This window comes from Glycine soja, chromosome 7 (assembly GCF_004193775.1).
Source record: "Glycine soja cultivar W05 chromosome 7, ASM419377v2, whole genome shotgun sequence".
Classification (NCBI taxonomy): domain Eukaryota; kingdom Viridiplantae; phylum Streptophyta; class Magnoliopsida; order Fabales; family Fabaceae; genus Glycine; species Glycine soja.
In genome coordinates this window covers 8,829,320-8,843,541 of record NC_041008.1, presented here as the reverse complement: position 1 = coordinate 8,843,541, position 14,222 = coordinate 8,829,320, and the positions used below count along the sequence as shown (strand labels likewise).

General features: G+C 31.7%; 1 protein-coding gene across 2 annotated transcripts; it reads left to right on the top strand.

The window, feature by feature from the left end:
* Nucleotides 1-816: 816 nt before the first annotated feature.
* On the top strand, nucleotides 817-10,843 carry LOC114418622 (zinc finger protein BRUTUS-like). Of its 2 annotated transcripts, XM_028384060.1 has the most exons (14): nucleotides 817-1,406; nucleotides 2,325-2,534; nucleotides 3,344-3,538; nucleotides 3,672-4,027; nucleotides 5,016-5,244; nucleotides 5,813-5,981; nucleotides 6,080-7,321; nucleotides 7,414-7,585; nucleotides 7,712-7,927; nucleotides 7,999-8,136; nucleotides 8,515-8,749; nucleotides 8,914-8,973; nucleotides 9,370-9,441; nucleotides 10,252-10,843. In XM_028384060.1, exons 1-14 carry the CDS (start codon nucleotides 1,104-1,106, stop codon nucleotides 10,381-10,383), a joined length of 3,729 nt encoding a protein of 1,242 aa, XP_028239861.1. In that variant the 5' UTR covers nucleotides 817-1,103; the 3' UTR covers nucleotides 10,384-10,843. The 2 variants fall into 2 exon arrangements, with proteins under 2 accessions (XP_028239861.1, XP_028239862.1); XM_028384061.1 differs by lacking the exon at nucleotides 10,252-10,843 and having other exon boundaries at nucleotides 9,275-9,381.
* Nucleotides 10,844-14,222: the final 3,379 nt, after the last annotated feature.

Here is a 14,222-nt window from a genome sequence, read left to right as displayed (position 1 = left end):
TACTAAAAATACGAAAGTTATAAAACACAAAACACTCATTATATAATAGCAATTTATATTGATTATTCATTTGGATTTGGGGCAAAGGCAAAATTTATTCTTCCTTCCTTTTTCTCAACAGATTCAAAAAGATTGTTTCTTAATTATTTGCCTCTTGTACGAAAAAATATATAAATAAAAACTATAGTACGAAATATTTTATAAATCATTTAAAAATTTACTGCGCTAACTGATTTGATTTGAACAAAATATTAATTTTCTTTCATGTCAATATTAATTATTGAGTGCCACTTTCTTTGTAGATAGACAAATCACATATAAACACCTTTTTAAAAATGGAAAACTATAGCTTTATTTATTCCAATCAATAACTGTCGTTGAAGAGCCAAATTTGCAATATTGACTTTATTAAGTAAAATTTATTTACATAATTCAATTTATGTATTAATCACAATTTTATCTTTGATCCCAAAATGGTGCTTAGTGAGTATTGAAATTAGAAAATCTTCATGTATGTAATTTAGTTTAAAAACATCTCATTGAAATAATGGGAAAAATGAAGGTCTTATATTTTAAACTTGTGTATTTTAATTAATAAAAAATTATAGAACAGATAAATATAGATGACATCAAACCTAAAAGAATTAATAAAATATACTAACTCCCGTTTTGTAGCTAGAAGAAAAATGCAAATGTGAGCAATCCTGGTCGTGACTCGTTAGCCTAGTATGACATCATCATCCTATGTGGCGCATTCTAGCCACGTGGCAATCACAAGTATATAAACATCATGATATACCTCACTCAGTCAGAAAACATCACCTCGCAGGTTTCTTAATCTTATCGCACTAACCAAACAGCCCCTTCTTCTCCGCTCCGAAGTTAGAACGAAACGAAACAACAAAAAACGTTAACTCTTGCAATTTCAATCAGCGAGAGCGAAACAAACACACCCTATCTCTCTCTTACACGCGCGCGCACACGCCGTTTCTAACTAACCAATCGACGCGCCCTGCAGTGCAGACCTAGAGAGAGAAAAAAAATTCCCGGAAAATTGAGCCGCGAGAAAATTTCCCGACGGAGGAGAAAAAAATTGAAAGCGCATGGCGACGCCGCTGACGGGGCTGAACGGCGTCGGCGGCGGCGGCGGAGTAGCGGTGCTGGCGAATCCTGTGAGCAAGGTGGATTCCTCCGCCAATGGCGGCGGCGGATTCGGCCGGTCGCTGTCGGAGTCGCCAATTCTGATATTCTCGTTCTTCCACAAGGCGATTCGGAACGAGCTCGACGCGCTGCACCGATTGGCGATGGCGTTCGCCACCGGAAACTGCTCCGACATCCAGCCCCTCTTCCAACGCTACCATTTCCTCACATCGATGTACAGACACCATTCCAATGCCGAAGATGAGGTGCAAGTTTCGGAATCGTTATTATTCCTTCTCAATTTTATTTTTCTTCTGTTCATATTCGATTGCGTAATCGAGTTTCATTCTCTGAGGAATGAATATGGTTTAGAAAGTGATGGTTGATGTTTGATAGCTTTAATTTAATTTTCAGTGCGTTGTTCTAGTATATAGTTACATATAAATATATAATCTTTTCGTTATTCTCGTTACTTTCCCCCCCCCCCCCATATTTTGATTTTAATAAGATGAACTAGATGTATATATAGATTAGAGAATCCGCATATGGTTCCTAGTTCCTTTCTCTCTCTCTCTCTCTCTCTCTCTTTTTTTCTTTACTCTCTCTATAGATTGTTAATTAATTAATTACTATCACAAGTAGTGTTCAACCGTGCATGCGGCTCTGGTTGTTGCACTATGTGAGTGATTAACTGATTATTTATGTAACGTCTGTGGTGGTTGAGCTATCTGGATGTCACTAAATAGCTGCAATCAAATTGATTGTATTCCGATTCATGACTGAACTGAGCTTTTGTATCAGCTAGTGGCGCATAAATTTATTCCGTTTCTAGTTATGGTTGATGCAAAATGATTGGGCTTTCCGCGTGCCTAAAATTTTTTGCGGCATTTGTAACCGTAGGGCTTGTAATATGTTTTTAAAATATATGGACTGGAATGCTGTGAACTTTGCTAATTACGGATTATATTCTAATGGTTCCCTTTGTATTTGATATATCTTTTGCAGAACATCCTATAGATTTCTTGATGGAGTCCAATGACTTCTTTTGTTGATTTTAAGGCTATATGCTTCTCGTCAGGATCTTTCCTACTTTCGCAAACCATTGTTCTATTAATATGGATATATCACTCCTGCTTTTTTTGCTTTGTTCAAACATTCTGAGGGAAATCTGTTCTGGAATGTAGGTGATTTTTCCAGCTCTAGATATACGAGTGAAGAATGTAGCACAAACATACTCCCTCGAACACCAGGGTGAAAGTGATCTTTTTGATCATCTATTTGAGCTGTTAAACTCTTCCATCCATAATGACGAAAGTTTCCCAAAGGAGTTAGCATCCTGCACAGGAGCTCTGCAGACGTCTGTTAGTCAACACATGGCTAAGGAAGAGGAGCAGGTATAAGTCTAATGAATAATTCTTTCATTGATTTCCCCTTGGAATTTTATTATGAGATAAAAGCAAAGTTTAAGATAACAGAATGGTGGACTTTGTTTCGTCCCTACAAGCTAAAAGTCCTACTATTTACTATTTGGTTATTTTAGGCCAGGTGCTGAATTCTACGTGCCATAGTTACAAAAATTTTATTTTCCCTTTTCTATATATACTTTGCTTACTTGATGGGTTAAAATATTCTGGTATTGAAAAATTTCTCTTAACCCAACCATGAGGTCTTCAAGTAGTAAATAGTGATTCAGCAATACTATCAATATTATAAAATTTATTAGCAATAGATTGATCAGATGCTGTCTCTAATGTTAGCAATTACAGGTTTTTCTCCTACACCGTTCATTTGCTGTGAATACTTAGTTTACAACTAATAACTTTATATCTTCTGTCTAGAAAAAAAAAGAGTAGCTGGTCGTATCACATATGACAGAATTCAGATTAAATTTTGCTAATTTGTTTTATTTGTTGACATGAGAATACCATTTAGGAGAAAAACAAGCATGCAGATTTGTGTATGTTTATGATAATTTTTTTTAAGAATTGTGCATCTGTTTGGTGGGGTTATCAAGCAGAAAATTCAAACAATTATCATGTGTGGCATGCTTACATATTCATGTTTGAGTGTTGACCTTGAGGTAGTTTACAAAACAATATAATAAATGGTTCATTGGGGTAATGACTCCCTTAATTTTAAATGGCTGAAAAATCTTGTTCCGATTGTGATGTGTCTGATATTTATGTTTGTTGGATGATTTCAGGTATTTCCACTGCTTCTTGAGAAGTTCTCTCTTGAGGAACAGGCATCTTTAGTTTGGCAGTTTCTCTGCAGTATTCCTGTGAATATGATGACAGAATTTCTTCCATGGCTTTCAACATCTATATCACCTGATGAATCTCAGGATTTGCGGAAGTGCTTAAGCAAGATAGTGCCAGAGGAAAAGCTTCTTCAAAAGGTGTAGTTTTGTATGTTGTTTAACATAATTGTTCTTTCCTTTTCATTTTATATGCTACTTCATGCATTAGACACAATTTATGTACATTTGATCATCATGGTAATGTATCTGATTATATTCTTGCTTATTGAAGGTTGTTTTCACCTGGATGGAAGGGGGAAGTAGTGCTAACACAGTTGAAAATTGTTTAGATCATTCTCAGGTGCGATGTAGTCTTAATCCTTTAACCCATCAGAATGGGAAAATAAAATGTGCATGTGAGTCCACAGCAACAGGGAAAAGGAAATATTCTGGATCTATTATAGATGTTTCTGATACCATGAGAACACATCCTATAGATGAAATATTGCTCTGGCATAATGCAATAAAAAAAGAGTTAAATGAGATAGCAGCACAGACTAGAAAGATACAACTCTCTGGAGATTTTACTAACCTGTCAGCTTTCAATGAAAGGTTGCAATTCATTGCTGAAGTTTGCATATTTCACAGGTATCTTTTTTTCTTTTTTTTTACGATTCTGTCTTGGAAGCATCTTGCCTTGCTTCAATTCAAATTTTGCTTGTTTTAATTTCTTTTAGGGCTTATCTCTTTTGTTTTTCAATCAACTTAATTTAACTGTTACTATTCCCCTGTTCAGTCTTATTCCATCTTCTTGTTCTCACTTCTCACATAGGAAAAGAAGAAACAATGATTACAGAAAATTCAATTGGAAGCACAGAAACTTTTATTGCTCCTCACTTTCTCCCACTTATATATTAAAGTGCAACCTGTAGGGATGCTAATACAAGAATTCATTTGTTGTTTCTCACTTTCTCCAACTTATGTAAAATGTGCCAATATTTGGATTAGTAATATTGAGAGGGAAAGCCTTAGTGCGATGATAAGGTTACTACTACCTTGTGACCTTGAGGTCCTGGGTTCAAATTCTGGAAACAACCTTTTCACTTGCTGAAGTAAGGCTGTGTATATATACTCTCAGTCTCTGGGCTCCCTTTATAACATTAGTAATTAGTAATACTAAAATGAATAAAAGAAGAAAAATAATCCATCCTAAAGGAGTGAAACAATGGTTGTCAAGACACTTTCATAGAATGCAGATATAGTATTTTTCTATTAGAGGAACTTGTCATGATCATATTTTATTTTAACGTCCCATAACATATTGATTGACAAAACAATTATCATAAAAGATTAAAGTGTAGTACTATCTTAAATGCCATCCTCTGTACTGCATTCTTTATTTAGTGTTAGAAGTGTGTGACAACTACAATGAATGGATAAGCTGCCATGGAATATGGATATAGTATTTTTTGCTAGAGGATCCTCTCATGATATCCTATAGTATATAGATTGAAAAAATGATTGTCAAACAAAAAAGGTTAGCTACATTCTTAAATGTTATCCTCTATACTTCATTCTTTATGTGAGTTAGAATGTGCAACAAGGGATGGTTAATTTATTATTTCTATGAATGCAGTATTGCTGAGGACAAGGTTATTTTTCCAGCAGTAGATGGAAAGTTTTCTTTCTTTCAAGAACATGCTGAAGAAGAAAGCCAATTTAATGAGTTCCGGTCTTTGATTGAAAGTATTCAAAGTGAAGGAGCAACATCTAGTTCAGAAACTGAATTTTATTCAACATTGTGTTCACATGCTGATCATATATTGGAAACAATACAGAGACATTTCCATAATGAAGAAGTTCAGGTGATTCTTGATTCGTCATGAAATAAATTTTCTTAGTTCCTTATTTTGAGATGTGAAGGTGTTAGCAAATACATTGTTAAATGTTAATGTTACAATAGGATGATTAATAAATTGGTTGGGGTATTTTTTTTGTCCTATGTGTAGAAATCACATCACAGCTTATCAAAGCTTGATAAACATGAGCATTTCTTGTATTAAAAAACTTCGTACCCCATTGCCCAGAGGCTCTTCGCTATGCGAAGGTATGGGGGAGGGATGTTGTACGCAGCCTTACCCTTGCATATGCAAAGAGGCTGTTTCCGGATTCGAACCCATGACCAACAAGTCACCAAGGCACAACTTTACCGCTGCATCAGGGCTCGCCCTCATGAGCATTTCTTGTATTACCTAATTATTATTATTTTCATTGTTATTATTATTATATTGATAGAAAAGTTTGACATAGGAAGGGAAGTTCTCTACTTAATTCAAAGTTGAATATATATAACAAGAGTTTGACAAAATAGTTTCTTTATCAAGCTACCTTTTAACATATTTATTCTATATACCTAACTCCTCATTTCTGTAGGTTCTTCCTCTTGCACGGAAGCACTTTAGCTTCAAAAGGCAACGTGAACTTCTCTATCAAAGCTTATGCATGATGCCTTTGAAATTGATTGAGCGTGTCCTGCCATGGTTGATTCGATCATTAACTGAAGATGAAGCACAGATGTTTTTGAAAAACATGCAATCGACAGGTTCTATGTCTATTTTTGAATTTGCTTCTGAAGGAAATTATATTTTTAAGAATTTTTTTCATGTCTTCTATATTTGACAATTTGTCAATTTGTTCCAGCTCCAGCAATAGATTCTGCTTTAGTCACACTTTTCTGTGGTTGGGCTTGCAAGGCTCGTAAAGATGGTTTGTGTTTGTCTTCAAGTGTATCAGGTTGCTGTCCGGCCCAGAGATTTACTGATATTGAAGAAAATACTGTCCATTCTTCCTGTACACCTGCTTCTGCATTGTCTGGTAGAGTTTGCTCAGTATTAGCTGAATCAGATGGGACCCAACAAAGATCAGTCAAGAGAAACATATCGGAGGTGCACAAGAATGAAGACGTCTCTAAAACTTCAGAAAGTGAAAGTTTTCAGAAACAATGTTGTAGTGCCCAGTCTTGTTGTGTGCCAGCTTTAGGAGTCAACAAGAATAATTTGGGGCTGGGTTCACTCTCTACAACCAAGTCCTTACGCTCTTTGTCTTTCACAGCTTCTGCCCCATCCCTTAATTCTAGTCTTTTCATATGGGAAACAGACAACAGTTCATGTGAAGTTGGTTCTACAGAAAGACCAATTGATACCATATTTAAATTCCATAAAGCCATACGCAAAGACTTGGAGTATTTAGACATTGAATCTGGAAAGCTTTGTGATGGTGATGAAACAATTATTCGGCAATTTAGTGGAAGATTCCGGCTTTTGTGGGGTTTATACAGAGCTCATAGTAATGCTGAAGATGATATAGTATTTCCTGCCCTCGAATCCAAAGAGGCACTTCATAATGTGAGCCATTCTTACACGCTGGATCATAAGCAAGAAGAAAAATTATTTGAAGATATTTCATGCGTTCTTTCTGAGCTTTCTGTCCTTCATGAAAACTTGCAAAGGGCCCATATGTCAGTGGATTTAAGTGAAAATGATTTTGGAATTTCTGATGCCAATGATGACGATAATATCAAAAAGTACAATGAGCTTGCAACTAAGCTTCAAGGGATGTGCAAATCTATTAGAGTGACCCTGGATCAACATATTTTTAGGGAAGAGCTCGAGCTCTGGCCATTGTTTGGAAAACATTTCACTGTGGAAGAACAAGACAAGATAGTGGGCCGGATAATTGGAACTACGGGTGCTGAAGTTCTCCAATCAATGTTACCGTGGGTAACTTCTGCACTTACACAGGATGAACAAAACAAAATGATGGACACATGGAAACAGGCAACTAAAAACACCATGTTCAATGAATGGCTAAATGAATGCTTGAAAGAAAGTCCTGTATCTACATCACAGACAGAAGCGTCAGAGCGTAGCACTTCTCAAAGAGGTTTCTATTGCTTTTAGTTTCTTACTTTCTTTCATTCATAGAAATTGCTGGATGGATAACTAAACATATAATGTGTTATGGTTTTATACTAGGTGGTGATTATCAAGAAAGCTTGAACCTGAATGAGCAGATGTTCAAGCCAGGTTGGAAAGACATATTCCGTATGAATCAGAATGAACTTGAGTCAGAAATCCGGAAGGTTTATCGCGACTCAACTCTTGATCCAAGGAGAAAGGCATACCTTGTGCAGAATCTAATGACAAGGTTGGTTCCAATGACCATAGTTACCTTGTTGTTATATAATTACAACATAATAAATTGCATGTTCATTTGATAGCAGTTTACTAATTGTCTTCGGGCTTATGTTGATTAGTTTTTTGTTTACTGTAGTCGCTGGATAGCTTCCCAACAGAAGTTACCTAAGGCTCCATCTGGGGAGTCTAGTAAACAAATAGAAGGATGCTCACCATCATTTCGAGACCCAGAGAAACAAATATTTGGCTGTGAGCACTATAAGCGAAATTGCAAGCTTCGAGCTGCTTGTTGTGGCAAGTTATTTACTTGCAGATTTTGTCATGACAATGCAAGTGATCACTCAATGGATAGGTAAGTTTTTCATGGACTTCTTAATATTTAGTATTGGCATGTATTTCTAAATATCTGTTTGATAATTGCAGAAAAGCAACATTGGAAATGATGTGTATGCAGTGCCTAACTATACAGCCAGTTGGGCCGATATGCATGTCACCTTCATGTAATGGACTTACAATGGCAAAGTATTATTGCAACATTTGCAAATTTTTTGATGATGAAAGGTACATTTCGTTTACTTCTTACTGTATTTTGCATACTTGCATTCTAATGTCCATAGTAGTTGGTACTTTCTTTCTGAAGTTAGCACAATCGTAGTTTACAGTAACCATTAATCCTTCTCTTGATTGGACTTAAATTGTTTCATAACATTATTTTCTTCATGCTCCAGAATTTTCAAAACATTCATCGCAATAAATTTCTTCTTTTATTAAACATAAATACTTTGGTATGTTTAATGTTATATGATTGTCTTAGCAAGAAACAATTGAAAATGTTTGTCCTCTCTGATTTAATTGATTATTAATCTGTCAACTTTGTTAGTTTATTAATTTTATTTTTCATTGTATTTTGATTCTTAACTTTGCATCATTCTTTCTCAGGAATGTTTATCATTGCCCATTTTGCAATATATGCCGTGTTGGACAAGGGCTTGGGATTGATTATTTTCATTGTATGAAATGCAATTGTTGCCTGGGGATAAAATCAGCATCTCACAAGTGCCTGGAGAAAGGTTTAGAAATGAACTGCCCAATTTGCTGCGACGACTTGTTCACATCAAGTGCAACAGTGAGAGCTTTACCTTGTGGGCATTACATGCATTCATCTTGCTTTCAGGTATGTCATGCCCATTTAAAGGTTTAGTAACTGCAGGCTTAAAAAAAACATAGAAAGTGAAAACCTGCATTTGAACCATTTGTCTTTAATCTTCATTCTTCTTCTTCGATTTAGTCTGAAAGAAGGTTTTGGATTCAATCTTATACCTTGTTGTAAAATGTTAGGCATACACTTGTAGCCACTACACATGTCCAATCTGCAGCAAATCACTGGGAGATATGGCGGTAAGAATATTTTCTTTTTAAATAGTTGAATCCTCCAAAGTTGTTTTGTTGATAGGCATACAATTCAATACCTTTATTGATCCTTAACAATTCTATTCTATGCATGTGTTGGAACATTATTAGGAATTTGAGATAACTAAAAAAAGTGTTAAGAGTAAATGTTATCCCATTGGCACTTGATTAGAAGCTTCAGTGAATAGATAATATAATTACAAATTTACAATGCACATGTTAAAAATACCTTAAATTAACTAAAGAGGTAATTGTACAAAGTTAATTTTTGTTTTATCCCATGTTTAAGGTGTGCTTGAGAGAGGGAGTTCCTTTGGGAACCATTTTGTTGGGAGTTCACTTCTACTCTTGGGGGCTCACTTAGCTGTTTCTTTACCTATCCAGGTTTACTTTGGTATGCTTGATGCTTTATTGGCTGCTGAGGAGCTTCCTGAAGAGTACAGGGACCGCTATCAGGTATTACTTATCTGTTAAATATTTATTTGTTCAAAGAATTTGTAAATTTAATCTAAAAATGAGAAATTAAAGTGTGTTTTATGTTGTGTTTTTTAAGCATTCGAGGAATTTTGTTTGCCCTCGCCTACCTAGTTATTTCTTATGATTTTTTTTATTTATTTAGAAAAGAATAATTATTATACAAAGGTCATGTCCAGCTTGTCTCTGTGTGTGTATAAAAGTCATGTCCCAAATAATGACTGGTGTATTTACTTTACTTAGTGATGGTGGGAATAATTACATGAATACCATTTTCTTTTTGGTTTCTCTACCAATATTTTTCACATATTGTAATTTTTTTGTGCAACGTTCAACAACCAATATTTTGAATAAAATGACATTAAATTTTGATGTGACCAAAGAAGATATATTATGTTTAATTAATTTTGACATTTTCTCACAATTAAAATAGCTTTTTGAGCGAGAAAAAGAAAAGCTGCAAGAGCAGCCATATTGCTCTAAACAAAGGTAGTCATGCAACTTCCTCCTCATCTTAGGAAATTGAAGTTGCACTGACTCATGACATGAAAACATTTTGTCTTTTTTTTCCTCTTCGATTCATAACCAATGTCAATAGAATGAACCACCTCAAATACCTTGTACTGACCATATGCTGCATTTTTTTTTGGTGTTATTTTCATCATCGTATCAAAATAAGATTTCCAACAAAACAAACTGAAATAAAATAGAAAGAACAGCTAGCTCACTAGCAGTAGTGATTTTTCAACTCTTGTATTTTTTTTCTTACTCATTTTCATAATTGCAATGCAGGATATACTCTGCCATGACTGTGATAGAAAGGGCACTTCACGCTTCCACTGGTTATATCACAAATGTGGATCTTGTGGCTCATACAATACCCGGGTAATCAAGAGTGAGGCAGCAAATTCTAGCTGCCTTTAGTATGCTTATTTTTTGTAATGAAAGTACAGAGCTTGTAAATATTTGTATAGCCAATCCAATTTTCCCCAAACCAGGAAACTGGTTACCTTTCATTTTATACACAATGCGAGTCACTTCCAATGAGACCTCTCATGAGTTAACCTGTCTTCTCGTAAGCCGGACATAGAAGCACCAAACCAAGTCCATAGTTGTCGTGTATAGATAAGCTTTCTTCCAAACTTCGTTTTGCAGTGGATACTTTACCTCTTCCTCTTTATCTGCTGCTGCTTGTTTTAGTTGAAAGTTCATTTAAAGTGCGCACTAGCGTTGCTTTACACAGCAATCGTTGGGAGAAGGGAGACTAAATGAACTATGCCGGCTTTCATTAGATTCTTTTTCTTTTTCTTTTTATGATGTGACGATATATACCAAATGATTTTATGGGGTTTACTTAATAAACAACAGAATATCATTTTGAGCACATTTGTGTGGTTATTCTATCAATTTAGATTGAAATCTCAGTATAGTCGTCACGTGTTAGAAGTTACATTAAAATTTTGGACATTTGTAACGGCCATGATTTTGGCGTAGCAATTTACATATCTTTTTCAAAAGCACGTTGTGGTAAAATATATACTGAACGTTTTGGGTGAATAAAATAAACAAAACTGAACATATGCAAACTGTTGAGTTCAGATAAAAAAAATGTAGTGATAAGATGAAAACGGTTTTATTTGGTTTGCTCTATAATTCTTTAACAATAAAATTACATTAGCTCTAGCTTGGTCAAACTCATCCATCCTTTTTTTTATATAGCTTTTGGTCAAGTTTCAAAGAGTGGTAACTGTTCATCAGAACAAAGGTTGCATTTTAAGACTGATTGCTTTGGGCCGTGAAATGTATACATCTCATTTTAGGGGACTGCTACGCGCACCCAACAAAATTGTTGGTACACCCAACAGTTTTGCAAATTTTCCATTTTGTCCTTCGTAAAAGGATACGAAGATCAGCTGATCCGTATGAGACCCACGGATCTGTGGGTCTCATACAGATCAACTATGAGGCTTATGGATTAACTAATCCGTATAAACCCAATCTGAAAGTTTTTTTAAAAAATATCTTACGAATTAATTTTAAATTAATGGCCCAAGCAAGAATCAAACATGTGAGTTTTAGGTTATTAGCACAATATTTTAACCAACTGAACTAATAGGTCAATTATGTTATAAAATAAATAATACATAACACTAAACTTTTTAATGTATATTTAATGCACATGTAAATTTAAATAATTAATTTTGTGACAATTAAATTTGATATAACTCATGAATTATTTAATTCGTATATTTTCTATAAAAAAATATTTATTATTAAAAAATTTAATATATTAATAAATTAAAAAAACATATTTTTGAAAAAAAATTTAAAAAAACACTTATAGATTACGTGATCCATATGTGTTAACTCATAGGAATTATTTAATCCGTATGAGTTAACTCATACGGATTACATGATCCATAAGTGTTTTTTTATTTTTTTTTAAATATGTTTTTTTTTAATTTATTAATACATTAAATTTTTTAATAATAAATATTTTTTATTTATAAAAAATATATAAATTAAATAATTCGTATGAGTTATATCAAAATTAATTGTTTTAAAATTTATTATTTAAATATACATTATTAGAAAGTTTACTGTCCCTCATCTTAAAAGTCCAAAAACAACCAAACATAGTATAACTCAATCCACGGAACCTTTGGACAATAAAAGATTTTAAAAAATGGCGAAACCTTAGCATCGACGCTACATCATGCTCAAAAGTAGAAAATAATTCTATATTTTTCAATTCTTTTCTGTTTGTTTTCCCGGGCCTAATACCTAAATAACTATGGAAAAATAAAAATCTCACTCTTTTATTTTAAAAACATTTTTTTATAATAACAATTACATAGACAGCCAATTTCTAAACCAGAACCAATTAATTTTTAACTAACCCTTTTCACACATGACACACCTAAAAAATAATAAAGAAAAGGAAATGATAACAAATATTTCCAAGATAAAAATCACAATATTAAAAGTTAAAAATATGAATGAATAATGCATTCATTTATAATCTAATTTTTTTTCTATATGGTCACTTTAGTTATTTTTATGACAATTATTTTAAAAAGCATGCATCAATAGAATTTATTTGGGTCAAGATAGTATAGAATATGAGAGTAAAATAAGAACATAATTTGATAAACTTTAATCATATCCAATATTTGATATGTATCGGATAACAATAGGATATATAATATAAATTATGTTTAAATGAAAAAGTTATTATTTCATAAAAATTACATTTAACTTTCCAAAATAAAATTAGTTTTACAAACTATGAAACCTAGAAAAATGCTATAATTGTAACTAAATTATACAAAATTATATTTTATTTTCTGATTAATTTATATTAAAATTAAAAAAATTATATATTTTTTAAAAAATTTAATTATTATTCAAATATTTTTATTTACAAGAAATTTGAATAATAATAATAATTTAATTTATAATATTTTAATTTACTATTATTTAAATTCATGTGTAAAATTTATTATATATATATATACACTACATAACATATTAAATTTTATGTAATTACAATATAATTATATATTTTATAGTTGTTTCAATATTTAATATATTACAGAGAGAGAAGTTTATTTCATGTTGATATAAAATAATACAGCACTATCATATTCTTCTATTGATGTAACAACAATAAATTACAACAAAATACAATACTTATCCTTAAATGGACCTTAGATTAACCGTGTAAGTCTATTATTTTTTTTTAAAAAAATTCATAAAAAAATAATTTAATATCATTAACGTACTTCCTCCATAAATTATAATAAAAACTATCTATTTATTAATCCACATTCTTGCCACATTGACAATCAAAAAAATTTGCAGATGAAATAATAAAAAAAAGTATTTAGGCGAAGCGGACGTTAAATAAAATAATTTTAATTTATTTTTACAAATTATGAAACTTAGAAAAACATTATAATTTTAACTAGATTTTAAAAAATTATATTTTATTTATTCAATTACTTTTTATTAAAATTTTAAACAAATTATATAAGTTTTTTTAAATTTATGTTATTATTAAAATATTTTCTTTAAACATATTTGAATAATAATAATAATTTAATTAAATATAATTTAAATTTAGGTGTCAAAGTTATTATATATATATATATATAACATATTAAATTATATGTAAATTAAAATATATTTTTATTTTTTATAGTTATTTTAATATTTAATATAAGTTAAATTACTTATTTGATTTTTATCATTGATTCTTACTTTTTTAATCCTTATAATTTAAAAATAATATTTTTAATCCCTTAATTTATATTTTAATTTTCTTTTAGTCTTTATAGTATGGAGAATTAAAATATAAACTATAAATTCTAAACAAGAACATTTTTAAATTACATAGACTAAAAAATATTTAAAATATAAACTATAAGAACTAAAAAAATCACTTTTATTTTAAATTATAAGAAATAAAAATATAAAAATTATGAAATAATACTAAACCTTTAATATATTACATAACACGGACAGTGGGATTTTTTTTATCATATCCTATTGATATAAAACACTATCATAATCTATAAACACAATAAACAAAGGAGTCATCCTCAAATGGATCTTATATCAATTTTATAAGTTTACTATTTTTTTTTAAAAATCCATATGAAATAATTCAATAAATTATAATAAAAGTTATCTATTTATTAATCGACATTCTTGCTACATTGAACGTGAAAAAAAAAAAATTGCAGATGAAATAAATGGTT

Excerpts from the sequence above, each read along its gene's own strand:
- LOC114418622 (XM_028384060.1), top strand. The coding sequence starts at position 1,104 with ATGGCGACGCCGCTGACGGGGCTGAACGGCGTCGGCGGCGGCGGCGGA. Across the intron at positions 2,535-3,343 it reads TGGCTAAGGAAGAGGAGCAG|GTATTTCCACTGCTTCTTGA; the intron begins GTATAAGTCTAA and ends GGATGATTTCAG. Across the intron at positions 7,322-7,413 it reads GCGTAGCACTTCTCAAAGAG|GTGGTGATTATCAAGAAAGC; the intron begins GTTTCTATTGCT and ends GTTTTATACTAG.